At 43.8% G+C, this 17,223-nt stretch overlaps 1 protein-coding gene and 1 long non-coding RNA gene across 2 annotated transcripts in view; both read left to right on the forward strand.

Annotated features, from left to right (window-relative positions):
• The window catches only part of LOC119032553, a 111,509-nt gene extending 106,187 nt beyond the window's left edge, over positions 1-5,322 (forward strand). Inside the window, exon 7 of the long non-coding RNA XR_005078928.1 lies at positions 2,675-5,322. This is a non-coding gene — a long non-coding RNA (uncharacterized LOC119032553). The remainder of the gene's footprint in view (positions 1-2,674) is intronic.
• Positions 5,323-6,223: 901 nt separating this feature from the next.
• Positions 6,224-16,872, forward strand: LOC119032548 (NLR family CARD domain-containing protein 3-like). The gene is made up of 7 exons (XM_037121872.1): positions 6,224-6,369; positions 7,916-8,054; positions 8,563-8,717; positions 8,996-10,808; positions 11,884-12,057; positions 14,032-14,205; positions 15,616-16,872. Exons 1-7 carry the CDS (start codon positions 6,312-6,314, stop codon positions 15,839-15,841), a joined length of 2,739 nt encoding a protein of 912 aa, XP_036977767.1. The 5' UTR covers positions 6,224-6,311; the 3' UTR covers positions 15,842-16,872.
• Positions 16,873-17,223: the final 351 nt, after the last annotated feature.

Here is a 17,223-nt window from a genome sequence, read left to right on the forward strand (position 1 = left end):
AGGACTCATCTGGAGCACTGCAGGAGCCTGGAGTCTGGTTCTCAGGTAATTAAAGGATGAAATGTAAAATAAATCCAGTTTGTTTCACACACAGACTGTGACAGATACTGAGGTCGTGCTCTCTCTGACTCGAAGCCTTCGGGCAGGTCGGAGGTGTTTTCTCTCGGAGTCGTGTGCGGGCTGCCGGCGTGAGAAAATTCAGACTCCTGTGTAATTATTTCCACTTTTAGTTTCCTCAAATGATTTTCTTCATGTGGACACACAAAGCTCTACAGTCAGAGTACCTGCAGTCCTCCCTCTTCCTGACGCTGGACGTGTTTCACAGGATCCTGCAGGATGAACGGCTCGTTTCCGTCCTGGATGAAGCCGCAGGGAGGACGCAGACGACCGCTGAGGAACCAGCAGACCACAAATCCAAGATCAGCTATGACATAAATCCCCAACCTGGTTAGTGATGACAGAACAGATCTGAGTGTTCCCAGGTCAGATCAGTCAGCAGGTTCCATGATGTCAGACTGACACGACCAATCACTGATCATCAGTCATCAGACGGGCTTTAACGTTTCCTTCTCTATGACATTTAGTCATTTATTTATTTCTGTGTACAGTTTTGTGAAAGGAAATTCTTCATTGACGTCTCAAATTTATCACAGATGTTACAGTTTGAACTAGAATGACACTCGTAGAGCGCATACCTCCGCTACGACGAAGTGAAGGAGGAGAGTCTGTAACAGACCAGAGACCAGAGACCAGAGGCGTCCAGGTTCTCGTCTGTCTGTGGACTCTTCAGCTCAGCCTGGACTGATGAGACGCCGTGTGTCTGTTGTGTGTCTGTGAGTTGGACCTCGTCCTCTGAGTCTGGACTGTCAGATACGTGACGTACGTGTATGAATTTTATGAATAACCAGCCGTCCGTCTGTCCGTTCATCATGAAAGCTGCTTCCTCAAACAAACTCATCAGTCAAAGATCTAATCGTCTGAATATCTCCTTTCTTGAGTTTCGTATTGTCCTCCAGGTGTTTCGCTGCAGGACGTCTCTACATGTTGTTCAGTTACAGACATGAACCACATTCAGCTTCTCTTTCTGTCCGACGATCTGGTTTGTTTTCCCTGAACTCCAGCGTCAGACACCAACTCTGTCTTCTCTTCATGGAAAATGTCCTCCACAAATTAGCTATCCAAACATCAGTTCCAAATTGAATAATTCAGCCCAATTAGCAGAACAAACACACACTTTCACACATGTTAATTGGATTAACGAGCTGCACTTAACTGTTTCCGTCTTTAAACCGACATCCTCTCCTGTAACGAGGCTGCATTGATTAACTGCTAACAGCAGACACGCTAGCAGAGCGCGACGCGTCCAGCTGAAGTCGCTCCAACAACAACCGGACGGTGTTTGAAGTGTGAGTGAGCGTCCGGCAGACCTGAACAACAACACAAACGTTTCCAGGCCACCAAAGAAGAAGATGCTTGAGTCAGTGTGTAGGCAGAGGAGAGTGTCTGTGGAGCTAACAGCCGTCTGATTAGCACTGAAGAGGAGCTGGAAGCTAACCAGCTCAAAGGACGCTTCGTTTCAACAAAGACACCAAAGTCTTCAAGACTCAACACGGCAAGTTTAAACTCACACTTCAGACTTTTCTTAAAATTAATTATCAGATTTAAGTCAGAATTATGGAAAAATAAACCTAAAAGTCGTCCAACAACATCAACACTTAATTAATGTTGCTGTTATTGAAGTTCTGCTGCTTTGCATCAACACTGGTCCAGATAAAGAGTCCGGGTCCAGATGGACCCTTCAGATCACAGACGGGTCATGAAATCAGAGTTTCAGTCTTTAATTCAGTTGCATTATGACGTGTCGGCCACCAGGTGTCGCCGTCTGGACTGACTGCAGCTGTTGTTGTTCAGACTGGGCTCAGAACCGCTCCGAGTGCCGGGCATCAGAACTGTGTGTGTGTGTTTCCAGCTCTTTACAGAGCTGGCCTGTAGCTGGTCATGGTGATCCTCTGTAAAAGCTGTTAAGGGTCTGTTGATCTTTGTGATTACATGTCGTCTTGGCACCGGCAGGTCCGAAGATTCGTGGGAGGTTCTGAGAAACATTAATGCGAGGGAGAAGTGTTTGGCTGGTGTGGACGGAGCTTTTAGCACATTCCTGTGCAGCAGAACGTAGACGTGGTCTGGGTTCAGTCCTGGTTTGTCCCTGCCTCGCTCTCCTCCTGGAGGAAACTGAGCAAACTTTAAGCCAGTCAATCAAACGCCTCGAGTCTGAGTCAGCAGGTTGTGGGTTCTGCCGTGCTCCCGACATCTGAGCCGGTTTTTACTCCCCACTGAAGAAAGGTGGTTCTGTGTTTGAAGCGTGCTCTGTCTTTTCTCTGTGGAGGGACGTGATGGTCCAGGAGATGATTGGGACTTCAGACGAGCTCACTGATGGTTTTACTTTGACTGACAGTCAGGAAACAAACTGAAGGTCCAATATGGCGGCACGTGACTTTGGCTCAGTTCTTGCTGTCATTTGAAATATGAATTATTAACTGATGTTGTGTTCTGGTGTGTAAATGAAGCTTCGTGTCATTAATTTGTCCCGTCGTGTTAACTTCCTTCAGTCAGAGGGGAGTCCTGACTCGGCTCTGAGGTTTGGACCTGACCACAGTCTGGTCTCCTTCTCTGCCAGGTTTACTGTTCTGTGGCCCGCGCCGAAGGCTCGAGGCGGCCCGGAGGCTTTGTGGATCCCCGGCCTTCCAAGAACTCTCTGTGGGCACCGGGCGGCAAAGCCTCAAAATCCACAGGGCATAAAGACTCTTACTGTCACAGCTTCAGGAAGCAGCTGGCAGGAAGAGATGAGGACGGACCGGGTCGAACATGCTGATGGAGGTGAAGGAGCTGGAAGGTGGAGCGGGTTGTTGACGTCATGGTGGCAGAATTACTGAACAGACTGATCAGAGGACGGTAGACAGAAATATGAGCTGAGGCCTGGAAGCTCGAAGGTGTTGATGACAGTGATCAGAACCAACCGGAACATTATGATGTCATCACGTAGAGCAGCGGAGCCAAACGTCCCTCTGAGGGCGACAACTGGACTGAACCAGGATCCTGAAGCCAAACTGCACGCTGACCTGTAATCTTTAATCTCATTTAGACTTCCTCTGTTTTAACTTTAATATTTCAATTCAGCATTTCAACAGAGTTAACGCTACATGCTGCTAACAGTTAGCAGCCATTAGCTGGTTAGCGCAGGTAGCAATGGAGCAGGCTAACTGTGTTAGCATGCTAACTTCAGTGGATAGATCTTCATGGTGATGCGTCACATGTTAATGATTATGTTAATTCATTTTTTATGTTTCCACATAGGAGCGAAAAAAAGAAATAATCATGACCTGTAATCTGTTTAATAACTCAAACTATTATTTTTTTTGTTGAAATGAGAAACGTAACATGTTTGTTCTGCAATTCAAGTCATTCTTTATTTAGTTCCATTACTGAAAAATAATTTCTGTCTTTAATTTTAAAATAAATTGGCTGCTGCGTCGTCTCTGGTCCTGTTTCTCTGCCGCTCAGCTGAAGTTGTGTCGGTGCCCCTGTGAGGCCACATGCAGAGAGAACAGCGTTAACATCGTGGAAACAAACCTGTCACTTTAAAAAGAGAAGGACGAGAACAACATGTGGGTTCCTCTGGTGACGTGCCGCCTCTTGTTTGTGTTGCAGCTTTAAATATATAACTGCTATATTAGAGGAAGTCAGGGAGGTGCAGTCTCCCGCCTGCTGTGCCTCTCTGCAGCGCCGGGCTCGTCGGGTCCAGTGGGCCAGATCTCTGAACAATGGCGCGGCCCCCCTCAGACGGGCCTGCACTTCATGTTTCATGGAGGAAGTCGACAGTATTTCAAACATTCGCGTCGGGCAGAAAACTGAGCCAGTTTTATTTAACGGCCTCTGAGTTTCTGGCGACTCTGCGTTCACAATGAGCTCCACTGGGAAGAAGTCTAACTCTGTGAGCAGAGCGCTAAGACGTATTTCTAAACAGTCTTTTAATTCCCACAGTAAAAATGTGCAGCATATACTGAGCTTCTTTGTATGGAACTGATTTCTGAAGCTATAACCTGTTTCCTGTCTGAAGTGCTCTTTAAAGAGCTGCTCACAAATAATGGAAAATGTTGCTGCTAAGCGAGCACTAATAGTTGGATCCGGCTCATAAACATGCGGCTGTGTATTAGAATTTAATTAAGCATCAGAATCACCGGGTTGAGTCCCATTTTTCTGCTGTTTGGTTTGGAGAGCGCTCCACATACCGCCGGGTGAAGTCAGCTCAGACTTGGACTTTCTTCATCTATTTGTAATGATTTTACATGTTTATGACTGTGACTCATTGAAAAGAATGTTTTCCATCACTGAGTGAGGTCTCTGCTGCAGCCACCCACTGCTGCTCCTCCATACAGCACCTCCACCTCCACCAGCCGGCTCCCAGCATGCATCCTGGTAATCAGCCGCAGCGAATCAGAACGAGGCTCCACCAACCTGACGAGCTGCTGGCAGAGTGCAACTCATTACTGTGCTCACTGATGAAGGCTGAGCTGAATGCTAACTGTGCAGCTAAACTGTTCAGAAGAACTGTTTCCCTTTTTTTTCATTTTATGTATTTTTTTTTTTGTGTGTGTATTTTTCTCACAAAAAAATTTAAAACAAACATCACATCATGTCACCCTTTATAGTTTAATTAATGCCCAAATGTTTTAAGTATTATTTTTATTGATGTATTTATTGATACATTTTTTAGTTTTAACTTGATTGGTTTGATTTGAGGCATTTCTCAGATGATCAGATTCAGTGTGCCAATAAAAGAAATAGATTTTTTTTAATGCCACTCTGGTACTCTGATGCAGCTGTAATCTGTAAAGTAACTAGTAACTAAAGTTATGTAATAAATGTAGTGGAGTACAAAGAATAATGTTAGTCTGTTAAATGTGGTGCGGTGGAAATATGAAGTAACAGAAAATGGAAACAGTCGAGTGAAGAAGAACCTCAACAGCACATTAGTTGAGTAAAACTACTTAGTTACTTGTCATCACAGCACATAAAGCAAAAGAGGAACAATTATTACATGTAACTAAAGTCATGATTTGGCTTGATATGAAACGATGAACATGTTTTATATTTGCTCAGAATGTGAAAACATCTGGATGTGGTGACCTGAGTCATGTTGTCTGTGAGCTGCTTCACCTCATGTGTTAGAGAACGCTGCCACCATGTGGACCGACGCTGCAGCAGCTCCACAGTCGTCAGGGTCAAAGGTCAGGATGACACACAGCAGCAGGACGACAGACAGAAAGTCTGATAAAAGGACGACTTGTGACTTTAACTTAGTCTTTAAACTTCCTGTGTTCAGGTGTGATGATCGTGCTGTTCACACTAAAACACCTGAAAACTGCAGAGACTTTAATGTTTCTGACTAAAGTTTAAAACTAATCAGTAAAACTTTGTGCTCCTTGTATCAGCTGTTAATGAGATTATTCCATTCAGACGGGCTGAAGCCCCGCCCCTTCCTGTGGACCTCAGGGGACTTTATCACAGTTAAACTGTGTTCAGTAGTGGACAAGGAGACAGAGTACTGATCCGGTCTGAACTGGGTCAGAATCTCTCACATGATGTTTGTCAGTTTGTTGTAGTTTTGTGTTAAAGCTCAGTGAACAACATCGTCTCATCAACACGGCACCAGAACCAACATGGAGCCAACCATGTAGGAAAAGGTTCTGAACAAGATGAACATGATGATAAATCTGCTCATAGTGACAACTGCAGCTCTGGTTCTGGTTCAGTTCTGTGAGCTGCTGATCCAGGAGGTTTGATGTCTTATTTTTCTGACTCGTCACCCTCCTGCAGCTGCTTATTCATACAGAATACAGATTACAGATTAGTGTAATGTAGTAATTGTAATCCTGTTAGTAATCCCATGTTTCATCAGTTGTCTCTGTAATCTGATTACATCTTTTTTCTGTAACTTTGATGTAACACAGTCACCTTTCTCTGTGTCCTAATGATGTAATCTGTTACATGTACTCCATTACTCCACAAACCTGCTCCTGAATGAACTGCAGACAGCAACTTGTAGGGTCCTCACTGATGCATTCACTTGTAGTAGGACATCACAGCTCTCTGATTACCACAGACCTTTAAACCACTCGATTATGTTTATGTACGTAAACTGTGTGGAGATGTGTGTGTACACACACACACACACACAGGTAAACTCAGAGGGGAGGAGCAGCTCAGTGTCACCTGAGAGGCTGAAAGTGAAAGTGTTCAGTCCGTCAGACTCCATGTTGAGAGCAGAACAGACAGAAGAAGACGGAGGAGGAACAGTAAAGTGTGAGGCAGGTGAGTGTTAAAACAAGGTGTTTGTGATGTTACTGTGAGAGTGTGAGTCAGTTTAGTCTCTGTGGACTGTAGAGGAAACACATGTTAGAATAAAGTCAACACTTTGATTCTTTGACGGCATGTTGATATTCAGGATTTTATCTCTCATACACTTCACATCCTTCCAACATGTCAGGATTAAGATGTCTCCAAATATCCAGCAGATTTAAATCTTTCATCAAATGTTGGATCAGTTTTCTTGATGTGGCCTGTGTGTCGTCAGAGCCTGTTGAACGTCTTTCACTGGGTCCAAAGTGTGATTGGAGTTTTATATCACCTGCTATAAAGTTACAGATTAACACTAAGAAAGTATTGTAGAAATCTGATTCTCATCGTTAGGACCATAAACATTCATGTAATCATTAACAGATCCTTGAACAATAATTAATCTACAAAGCTGTGACAGGCAGCAGGTTCACTGTGATGACGACTGCTGCTCAAGCTAACAAGGAACAGAAAAAGGCTGATCTGTCGCCTCGTGTTACATTTTGTAAATCCTGACTCTTGAGCTTCATTATGAGAAAACAGTGGATCCTGATACCTGGACTGTCTTTGACGAAGGTGAGCCAGGTTTTCCACCTGTGGCTCCACCTTTCCTCTTTATTCAGTCCCTCCTGCTGTCAGACAGTTTGGATTTCTCCCTGTGTGAGAAGAAGCTGTGAAGGAAAGATGATTCTCTGTTTGATGATCCCCTCATCATGTAGCCGCTGTTACTCTTCATCTGTTTCTTGTGAATGTCTGCAGACACATCTGAGTCAAACGAGTCGGTCTTTATAACAAACTTCAGCTTCACTCCAGCTGCTGGTTCTGTCTGTAGTTCAGACTCTTGATAATCAGAGTTCTTGGTGGAAGTGTGTCTTCGTTCTCCTTTCATTGTTGTGGTGGACAAATTCTGTGTGCACGCTCCAAAGCCAGACGAGCACGAGCCTCCATTTCTAGAAAAACCTCACAAGCATCTCGCCCTTCCTCATTCTCTGACAAACCCACTATCCTCAGATTATTCCTCCGACTTCAGTTCTCCATGTCGTCGTCTTTCTCTGTCAGCAGCTTCACTTGAGTTTCCAAAGTGTTTGTACGAGCCTGAAGTTGAACAATGTCGTCTTCTGCCCTGATATACGTTCCTCTGCTTCCTTCACTCTGTAACTTCTTTAATTAATGAAAATATGCCATCTGTTCTTTTTTGAGACTGTTTTTTCCATCCCCTTGACAACTGTAAGACGGTTACTCTTATGCTACCTCTCAGCACTTCTCCATAACCAGACCTTACCTCTTCTTACAGAATTCCTATGAGAGTTCGCGAGATGTGCAGGATTTTATCAGAACCAGTAGAATAAAAACAGATTTGAAGCAGCACCGAGGAAATCCTGACAGAGATTTTTAGACATTCATGGGAATCCAAATGAATTCTGTCTGGAGTTTCCTGTTGGACTTGTTGATAAAGATCCAATCCTCTATGTTTCTCCTGATTCTTGTGTTCTGAGCTCACAGTTCATGTTTCACCTCTCAGACCTGAAGATGAGTGTTTGTGTGGAGGAAGAGTTGGACCGAGCAGAACCTGCAGGATCCATCTGTCCGTCTATGAAGAGTGATCGGTCCAAACATGAACCTATAAACTTCAGTCCTGAACCTGGACCATCAGACACAAAGTAAGAGCACTGAGACGACTCATTCAGTGTTTGCTGGTAATGTGTTGCTGTAGAGTAACATCAGGCTCCAGGACTGAAGAAACACTAACATAAAGTCTTTGAAAGCCTCCTGAACACTAACATGTCTGAACTCAGTCAGATCCTGGAGGACACTAACAAATCTCAGCAGGATGAAATAGATGGTGGAACCATGACGTATGTTTGTAGGCTAACCCTGAAGTTAGCATCGCTCTGGCTCCCTCCACAAACAGCCTGGCAGATTTTTGACTTGGATTTTGGATTATTGCAGAAAACAAACACGAGTTTCTGATACTGACACGTTTTGTTCTGAGAGATAATCTTCACACATCATTTTCATGACACACTAAATGCTGAATTCAAGATGAAAAGTATCCACACTTTGACTTTTCTCTGTGAGTGTCTGAGCTTCTCAACACTGTCGACCAAATCTGGATGTTTTTAACAACAGTCATCAAATCATTGTAGTTCTAATGAAATGTGTTCACAGAGAGAAGAAGCAGCCCACCTGCTGTGTTTGGTGTCAGGACGTCCTGAAGGATCCGGTCTCTACCAGCTGTGGACACTGGTTCTGCAGACGCTGCATCACCTCATACTGGGACCAGTCTGCTTCACCAGGAGACTCCTCCTGTCCCCAGTGTGGAGGTAAGACCCAGAACAACAGCTGGACTGTGGACAGACAGTCAGAGACAAACTGTACAAGGAAAGAGATTAGTGATGTCACACATTAACCAATGAGAAGAGAGTTTGTTCTCCATATGCTCAAATGGAGATGGGGAACTATTAAACTGTGTGTAAAGCAGAAACATCAGTGTTCACACCGACTAACATACTGACACAAGAACCACAGATTGTAATGAAAGTGATCATTTTTTCAATTTGCTCATTGATTTCTGATTGTCAACACTTAATTCTCTTTTCAGTGAATGTTGGTCTGCAGGAGGTTTTAGATGAACATAAGATCAGTCTGAGGAGGAGATGTGAACATGTGACTGAAGGAAGTGATGGAACAGGAAGTGATGGAACAGGAAGTGGAACCCTCCTCAGCAGGATCTACACTGAGCTCTACATCACATCGGGACAGAGTGAAGAGGTTAATACCCAACATGAGGTTTGGCAGCTTGAGACAGCTTCCAAGAAGAAGACCTTCAGTGAAACTCCAATCAGGTGCTGCGACATCTTTAAAGCCTCACCTGACCAACAGAGACGCATCAGAGTGGTTCTGACCAACGGCGTCGCTGGAGTTGGAAAAACCTTCTCGGTGCAGAAGTTCACTCTGGACTGGGCAGAGGGCTCCAAAAACCAAGATGTCAGTCTGCTGGTTCTGCTGTCGTTCAGGGAGCTGAACCTGATCAGAGATGAGCAGTACAGTCTTCTCAGGCTGCTCCATGTTTTCCATCCAACATTACAGAAGGTGACAGCAGAGAAGCTCGCTGTCTGTAAACTTCTCTTCATCTTTGACGGCCTGGATGAAAGCAGACTTTCACTGGATTTCAACAACCATGAGGTCGTGTCTGATGTCACACAGGAGTCATCAGTCAGCGTGCTGCTGACAAACCTCATCCAGGGGAAGCTGCTTCCCTCGGCTCTCGTCTGGATCACTTCCAGACCTGCAGCGGCCAATCAGATCCCTCCTTCATGTGTCGACAGGGTAACAGAAGTGCGAGGCTTCACTGACGTCCAGAAGGAGGAGTACTTCAGGAGGAGGTTCAGTGATGAAGATCTGTCCAGCAGAATCATCTCACACATCAAGACCTCCAGGAGCCTCCACATCATGTGTCTGATCCCAGTCTTCTGCTGGATCACTGCTACAGTTCTGGACCACATGTTGACTACAGACCAGAGAGGAGAGCTGCCCAAGACCCTGACTGACATGTACTCACACTTCCTGCTGGTTCAGACAAAGAGGAAGAAGCAGAAGTACGATGAGGGACGTGAGACGAGTCCACAGGAGCTGACGGAGGCTGACAGGGAAGTTCTTCTGAAGCTGGGGAGGCTGGCGTTTGAACATCTGGAGACAGGAAACATCATGTTCTACCAAGAAGACCTGGAGCGCTGTGGTCTTGATGTCACAGAGGCCTCGGTGTACTCAGGAGTTTGTACAGAGATCTTCAGAAGAGAGAGTGTGATCTTCCAGAAAACAGTCTACTGCTTTGTTCATCTGAGCGTTCAGGAGTTTCTGGCTGCAGTCTACATGTTCCACTGTTACACCAACAGGAACACAAAGGTGGTGGAGGACTTCCTGGGAGGTTGGAGGTATTACAGTGACTCATCCCTTGATGACTTCCTGATGGGAGCCATGCAGAAATCCCTGGACAGTAAAAATGGCCACCTGGACTTGTTTGTTCGCTTCCTTCATGGCCTCTCTCTGAAGTCCAACCAGAGACTCTTAGCAGGCCTGCTGGGTCAGACAGACAACAGGCCAGAAATCATCCAGAGAGCCATCAACAACCTGAAGGAGATGAACAGTGATTGGATCTCTCCTGACAGAAGCATCAACATCTTCCACTGTCTGACGGAGATGAACGACCACTCGGTTCATCAGGAGGTCCAAGAGTTCCTGAAGTCAGAGAACAGATCAGAGAGGAAACTCTCTGTGATCCACTGCTCAGCTCTGGCCTACATGCTGCAGATGTCAGAGGAGGTTCTGGATGAGTTGGACCTGATGAAGTACAACACATTATGGGAGGGACGACTGAGACTGATTCCAGCTGTGAGGAACTGTAGAAAGTTTGTGTAAGTCCGGTTGTGTTAAACATGATGAAGTGAGGTAAAGCTGAAGCCTTCAGTATTAAAGATCAACACTTTACACACATGAATAATATAAAAGCTCAACACTAAACACGTTTACCAGAACAAGTATTAAACCTGCTGATTGAATAAATGATCATCAACAAGCTCAGAGTAGAAATGACATGAAGTCGTCTTGTTTCCAAATCATTCAACTCAATTATTACCCAGAAAATGATAATAACACAGTGTTTAGTTGTAATTCTTGTGTTTGTGCAGTGGGAGGCATTAAATGAATGAAACAGGAGATGAAAAGCAGATGGAGCGACAGAATAAAATGCATCAAAGATTGAGAAAATACACACAAACACATAAGTGAGGTAAATACATACGAGTGCAGTTCCAACCTACAGTGACTTCACAGTTCACTGATCATCATGTGAACATGAAGCTGAACCAATATAAATCACAGCAGCCTGTAAACTAACATCTGACACGTTTACATCTCACTTATTTCAACACTTTTGTCCTAAACTGTCATTTCTGCTTCATTATTTCCCTCGAGGACACTTCAACATGTATTTCTGTTTATTTATATGGCACTTTAAAAGCACTCACATCAGTTTGTTGGACACAAATAAAACTGCACAATGAAAGAGTCACAAGAAAAGTATTACAGGGACAATTACAAATATTAATATAAAGACAGCAGAATGAAGAAAACAGACAAACAGAAATATGTCAAACCAAAATAAAACAGAGATGAAATCATCAGAATCAGCCGTTAAAAGCCGTTTTATACAGGTGTGTTTTGAGGGGGATTTAAAATGGGCCACTGATTCAGCCCAGCTGATCTCCTCAGGCAGGTCAAAGTCTGGAGGCTCATGTGGAGCCGAGGAGCTCAAGTTTCAAACTACCAACCTTGTGATCGGTGACTGAGCAGCTCAGGCTGAACAGCTGACCAGCTGAGCTACAGCTGCTCATGTTCATGTGCTTTATGATGCAAAATGTAAAGAGTCTGTTTTCATAGTAAAGAGTCAGATTTTATCTGATTTAAATGTTTTATTATCTGTATTCACAGACTGGCTGGCTGTCGACTCTCAGAGACTCACTGTGAAGTCGTCGCCTCAGCTCTGAAGTCCAACCCCTCACATCTGACACATCTGGACCTGAGCTACAACAACCTGAGTGATTCAGGAGTGAAGCTGCTGTGTTCTGGACTGGAGAGTCCAAACTGTCGACTGGAGACTCTGAAGTCAGTTCATGTGTTTTTTCTCTGTTTATTACATTTAAATCTAGAACAGAAGTTTTACATTTCCTTCGGTTCACACACACAGACACACACACACACACACACACACAGCTCAGTCTGATCAGTGATGAAGATGATGGAGGATGAAGCTCTCAGTCAGTCAGCTGTGTGTTGATGGAGATGACAGTGGTGATGAAGATCTGTGCTTTGATTACAGATTTCTATGTGTGTGAGACGGAGCTGCTCTTTGTGTTGAAGGTGAATCGATGGTGTAGAACTTTTCTGTTTGCTGGTTGAAGTCTGTCGTGTGATTAAAATGACGTCGCAGGCTGCTTAGAGTCCGTACATCCAACAACAATTCCCACAATTCCTCGGGAACAATCCCATAATTCCTCTGCAGTTTCCTTCAGGTCATTTCCTCAGCCAGTAGGAATGAGATGGATCGCTGCTGGAACTGTGAAATAATTCTTTAGAGTAACTGTGGTCAGTTGTGCACCAGAGGCAGGTTCAGAGTTCACCTGGCTCTTATGCTCACTGTGCCTGCAGCGAACAGAAGCAGGATGTTGGATTCACTTCTGTTTGCAAATCCACTCAACTGGTTTTCTTTAAGAGCTGTTGGCTCAGATATTTGTAGAAAGAAGCTCAGTGGTACGACGTGTTGTCTGAACACATCTGCAGCTCAAAGTGTTCACAGCTGTTCCAAACAGCCAAAGGTGGAGTGAAGAGCTGCTGGAGACACAACAATGGTTTAAATATGGAGAAGACGTGTCACATGTTCAGACAGTCTCTGCTGAAGACGTTCATAGTGTTTCACTCAGCTGTTCATATGAACAGTGACAGAAATAGTTGTGTAACAAAAGAACAAAGAGCTGAGAGAGAAGTTCAAACCCCGCCTCCTTTCTCACCTGCACTCAGGTGACCAATCACACAGTGAGGTGTGTGTTAATGTTGGATTGTTGGTTTTAAAGTGACAGACACTGCTGGACACAGACCGTCCTGATGTGACATCAGAAAGGTGTGGCCCCACTCACATTTAAATCTGTCAATACAAAGTGTTGAATCTTTGAAAAAGGAGCTTTGATGATGTTAAAGTCACACTGGACAAAAGACACATGATGTAATTTAATGTCCTCTCTGATTGGACACACTGCACGTGTTGACTGTCTGAAACTCTGAAGACAAACTTTAGAACATGAAGATATTAAACTGCTGATGTCAGTTATAAATGTGACAACATTATTTCACATGTTATTGTTGTTTTCACATGTTTACATCACATGTTAATATGTATTTTAAACCTTTGCTCACACTTTCACAACATTATTTAAACTTTATGAATCTTAGTGTTCATGTCATCAGGTCTGAAGGGGATCTGACCTCATAGATTTGATGCTGATTGACTCTGAGCATCTTGTTCAGCTTCATATTTAAAACAGATCTAATATAACATTAAACATTCTTCACTGGTTGATTCTCTCTGAACCTCTTAATCATTTGATTCCTTCGTGCTTCTGTGAATAAAAACAGAAACCAGTGTTTTCTTCTCTGTCAGACGATAACAATCATGTTTTTTCAGAAACTTCATGATGACATGTGACGTTTATACTGACTGAAATATTTAAACTCAGGATGATTTTGATCTGAAACAGTAGAATCAAATCTTCAGTCAGTTTCTGTTGGTTTCTGTTTGGCTGCACAACATGAGTTTGTATAGATGGAGCCTCTGGTGGAGCTGCAGAGTTTAAGAGGTGGAGTCACAACGTCTTTACTGAAGCAGCAGCACGTTGTCATTAATATTAATGAGAGCTCTGTTTCTCTTTGTGTATCTGACAGTTTTGGACCTGCAGCCTGTTGGTTCAGGTGTTTGGAGCTTCATTTATATCTGAACTTGTTCAGCTCTGAACAGACGTTTAAACACTGAATGATTTCAAGCAGGAACGTTGTCTTCTAAACTCACTTAATTTGTTCTTTATTCAGATTGCGTTACTGCAGTTTGTCAAAGATCAGCTGTGATTCTCTGGCCTCAGCTCTGAAGTCCAACCCCTCCCATCTGACAGAGCTGGACCTGAGTAACAACAACCTGCAGGATTCAACTGTGAAGCTGCTTTGTGATTTTCTGCAGAGTCCAAACTGTCGACTGGAGACTCTGAGGTGAGTTCACTGACTCTCTGTTACTGTTGGACATCTTAAATGTTTAATTAATAACTGAAGCTAATTTATGTTCAAACATAAATTTGTAAAAGTCCTTTTGTTCATATTTTCATGTTTTTTGATTTAATTTAGTGTGCAGTCACTAAAGACTTGTGTTTCTAAAAGAAACTGTAGAAAATGTAAATTAATTAATATTTTTTGGAAACCAAAGATCCTGTGAACTCATGTTCGATTTAAAATCATCAAGTTCACTTCACTGTCTGAAGTGTGTTGAAGAAAGAAAGTCTCAGTTTGTCATAAAACTAATAAAATATAAGACTGTGAAAATATGTGATTATAAAGACGACACAGCCAACAGTCGTTAAGTGACGAAGTCGTTCACTGAGCAGTTTAAAAAACTACATGAGATTTTACTTTATTTACTACAAACAGACACTTTCTAGACTGAAATCAGGTCCCATGAGGTCGACCTGAAGGGGCGGGGCTTCCCCTCCCTATAGAGAGGTGTAGTCTGTAGTCCTAAAACCAGAAATCTGTTAGCATGTTAGCATGTTAGCACATCCTGTTCCCTCGTCTCAAAGTCTGTGAGTGTGTTGAATGTGTTTTCAGTTAAATGTGTGTAATCAGGTGTGTGGTTACCACAGACTGAACATATTTACATGTTTTTTTCTCCAACATAAAATTATCATTAAATGTCCAACAGTTTAATTCTGAAACTCTTCATGTGCTAACAACAGTTAGCGGTTGCTAACAAGTGTCTGAATGAGACTACAGAGGTTGTCGGGGACATTAAACGTCCTCACAGCGAACACGGAGACTCATCTACTCACTAGTCCGTCTTTACAGGCCACTTTAGTTACACACTGTTCTAACTGGTGGGAATTAAACAGTTCTGGATTCAAATATCAATGTATGTTAGAGAAGATGTCAGGATGTGAGAGGAGGGGAGATTCCCCTTCACCTGAGGTGTGGGGAGGTGTCAGGGATAGAACAGGTGAGGAGTTCATATGAGGATGATAACAGAAGGCAGCTAGGATGACACTTATTGTCCAGTCAAACATCAGAGGGTCACTGCCTTGGGGAAGGCATGAGTAACACCTGTCATAAAGTATGTAACCACTGTTCTGCTGTATACAAGTCAAGACAATGTGGAAGACTGCAGAGAACACTGTGGCTCTTCTCTCCATGCTGCATGTATTAAAGACAAACTGTCTCCTGTGTTTATCTGATCGGCTCTTCTGATTGGCCCTTTTACAGACCGCCCATCAAACTATTCAGAACCAATATCGTCTGATAACAATCAGAGCACCTTAATTAGGACACAGTGATGTTGAGCTGCACATTTAAACCTGAACACATCTGACTGGATTATAAACTGATTTTTATCTTCATCATTTGTTCTTTATTCAGATTGAGTTGGTGCAGTTTGTCAGAGATCAGCTGTGATTCTCTGGCCTCAGCTCTGAAGTCCAACCCCTCCCATCTGAGAGAGCTGGACCTGAGCTACAACAAGCTGCAGGATTCAGACGTGAAGCTGCTGTCTGATCTGAAGGACAGTCCACACTGCAGACTGGAGACTCTGAGGTCAGTAGAGGGTTGGAGTCAGTCCACGCTGGTTTCAGCAGTATTGTTCTGAACACAGTCAGTATCAAGTGAAGCTGTGAGAGGAGAACGGTGACTGGCTTCATGATTGGACAGAGAGACAGAGAGAGAACAGTCAGCCAATCAGACGAGCCAGAAGCTTGTTGTGATCTGGTGTTGAGTTGATGTGAAGACGACTGTTGTTGTTGTGTTCGTGTCTACAGGAAGTAAAGCTGGATTACAGCTGACAGCATCACAGGATGTGTAGAGACAGTCGTCCTCATTCATCACATGTGATTTCTCTAAAACACTAAAGAACTGATCAGCCGATCTGTGTCACAGCTCTCAGGTCTACGGTGGCCCTGAAGGTCAAAACACAACAACATTTCACAACAACATCAAACTGTCCACAGGGACTCGGGTTCTGTCCAATTACAAACAAGAACGCTGTCCCACTTTTTCTGTAATCTGAGGTGTTGATGTGTTTTGACCTTCAGGGCCACCGTACAGATCAGTCTGACTGAAGCCTGCAAATAACTGCTCTGGTTTCAGAGAACCATCATTACATTTAGTAACCATGTGGTGTTTGTACAGAGCAGAAGCTGTGCTGAAGTCCAGTAACCACAGCTGATGCTTGACTGTCAGTCTGTGTATGAACATGTAGGAGCTTTAACATCATATATTCATCTGTCCATCTGTCTTTTGTTTGCTCCACATGTTTTACAACAGACTCCATATTTACATGTTTGTAATGTTTCAAAGCAGATGAAATATTCAGGTGTGACTGAAACTCTGGTTTTTAACAGCTGTCAATCATCATTAAAGTGCCTCTGCAGCGATGATGCGTTCAGGGACTCTCTGCAGTTTATTTCACTGTGTACTTGAGTGAAACCTGCAGAGTAAACCTGTGAGCTTCACTCCAACACGTTAACATGAAGCTGAAAGGAAGCTGGCTACGCTACACAGCTGCTCCACTTGTGGTCTGAACAGGACTGAAGTCCTGCTGGTCTTTATATCACTGACTGACAGCTGATGGAGGGAGTCTCTGGAAACACTCATGGATCACTTCTGCTCTCTCTCATTCTCTCTTCAGGTGGAAGTGGTGAAAGGTGGAGGTGTTGAGAGGATCAGCTGTGTCCTGATGATCCAGACAGGTTGAAGCAGCACCATCAGCTGGTGGGTGGAGAGGCTCTGACTGGGCCGTGTTACTGGGAGGTGGAGTGGAGAGGAGAGCTTCATCCAGCAGTGACTGACGGACCAATCACAACAAGTGGAGCTGACTGTCAGTGCTGCAGTCTGAACTGCTCTGTTTTCTTTCTGTCTCTGATTCTCTGATATCCTGAACACACAGTGACTCTGCAGCTTTGTTCTGGTTCTGACAACAGAACTGGAAGTTACTGATCCACCGGAACACCGACCCGTCATCAGTATGGACCC

Source organism: Acanthopagrus latus, chromosome 14, assembly GCF_904848185.1.
Source record: "Acanthopagrus latus isolate v.2019 chromosome 14, fAcaLat1.1, whole genome shotgun sequence".
Taxonomy (NCBI): domain Eukaryota; kingdom Metazoa; phylum Chordata; class Actinopteri; order Spariformes; family Sparidae; genus Acanthopagrus; species Acanthopagrus latus.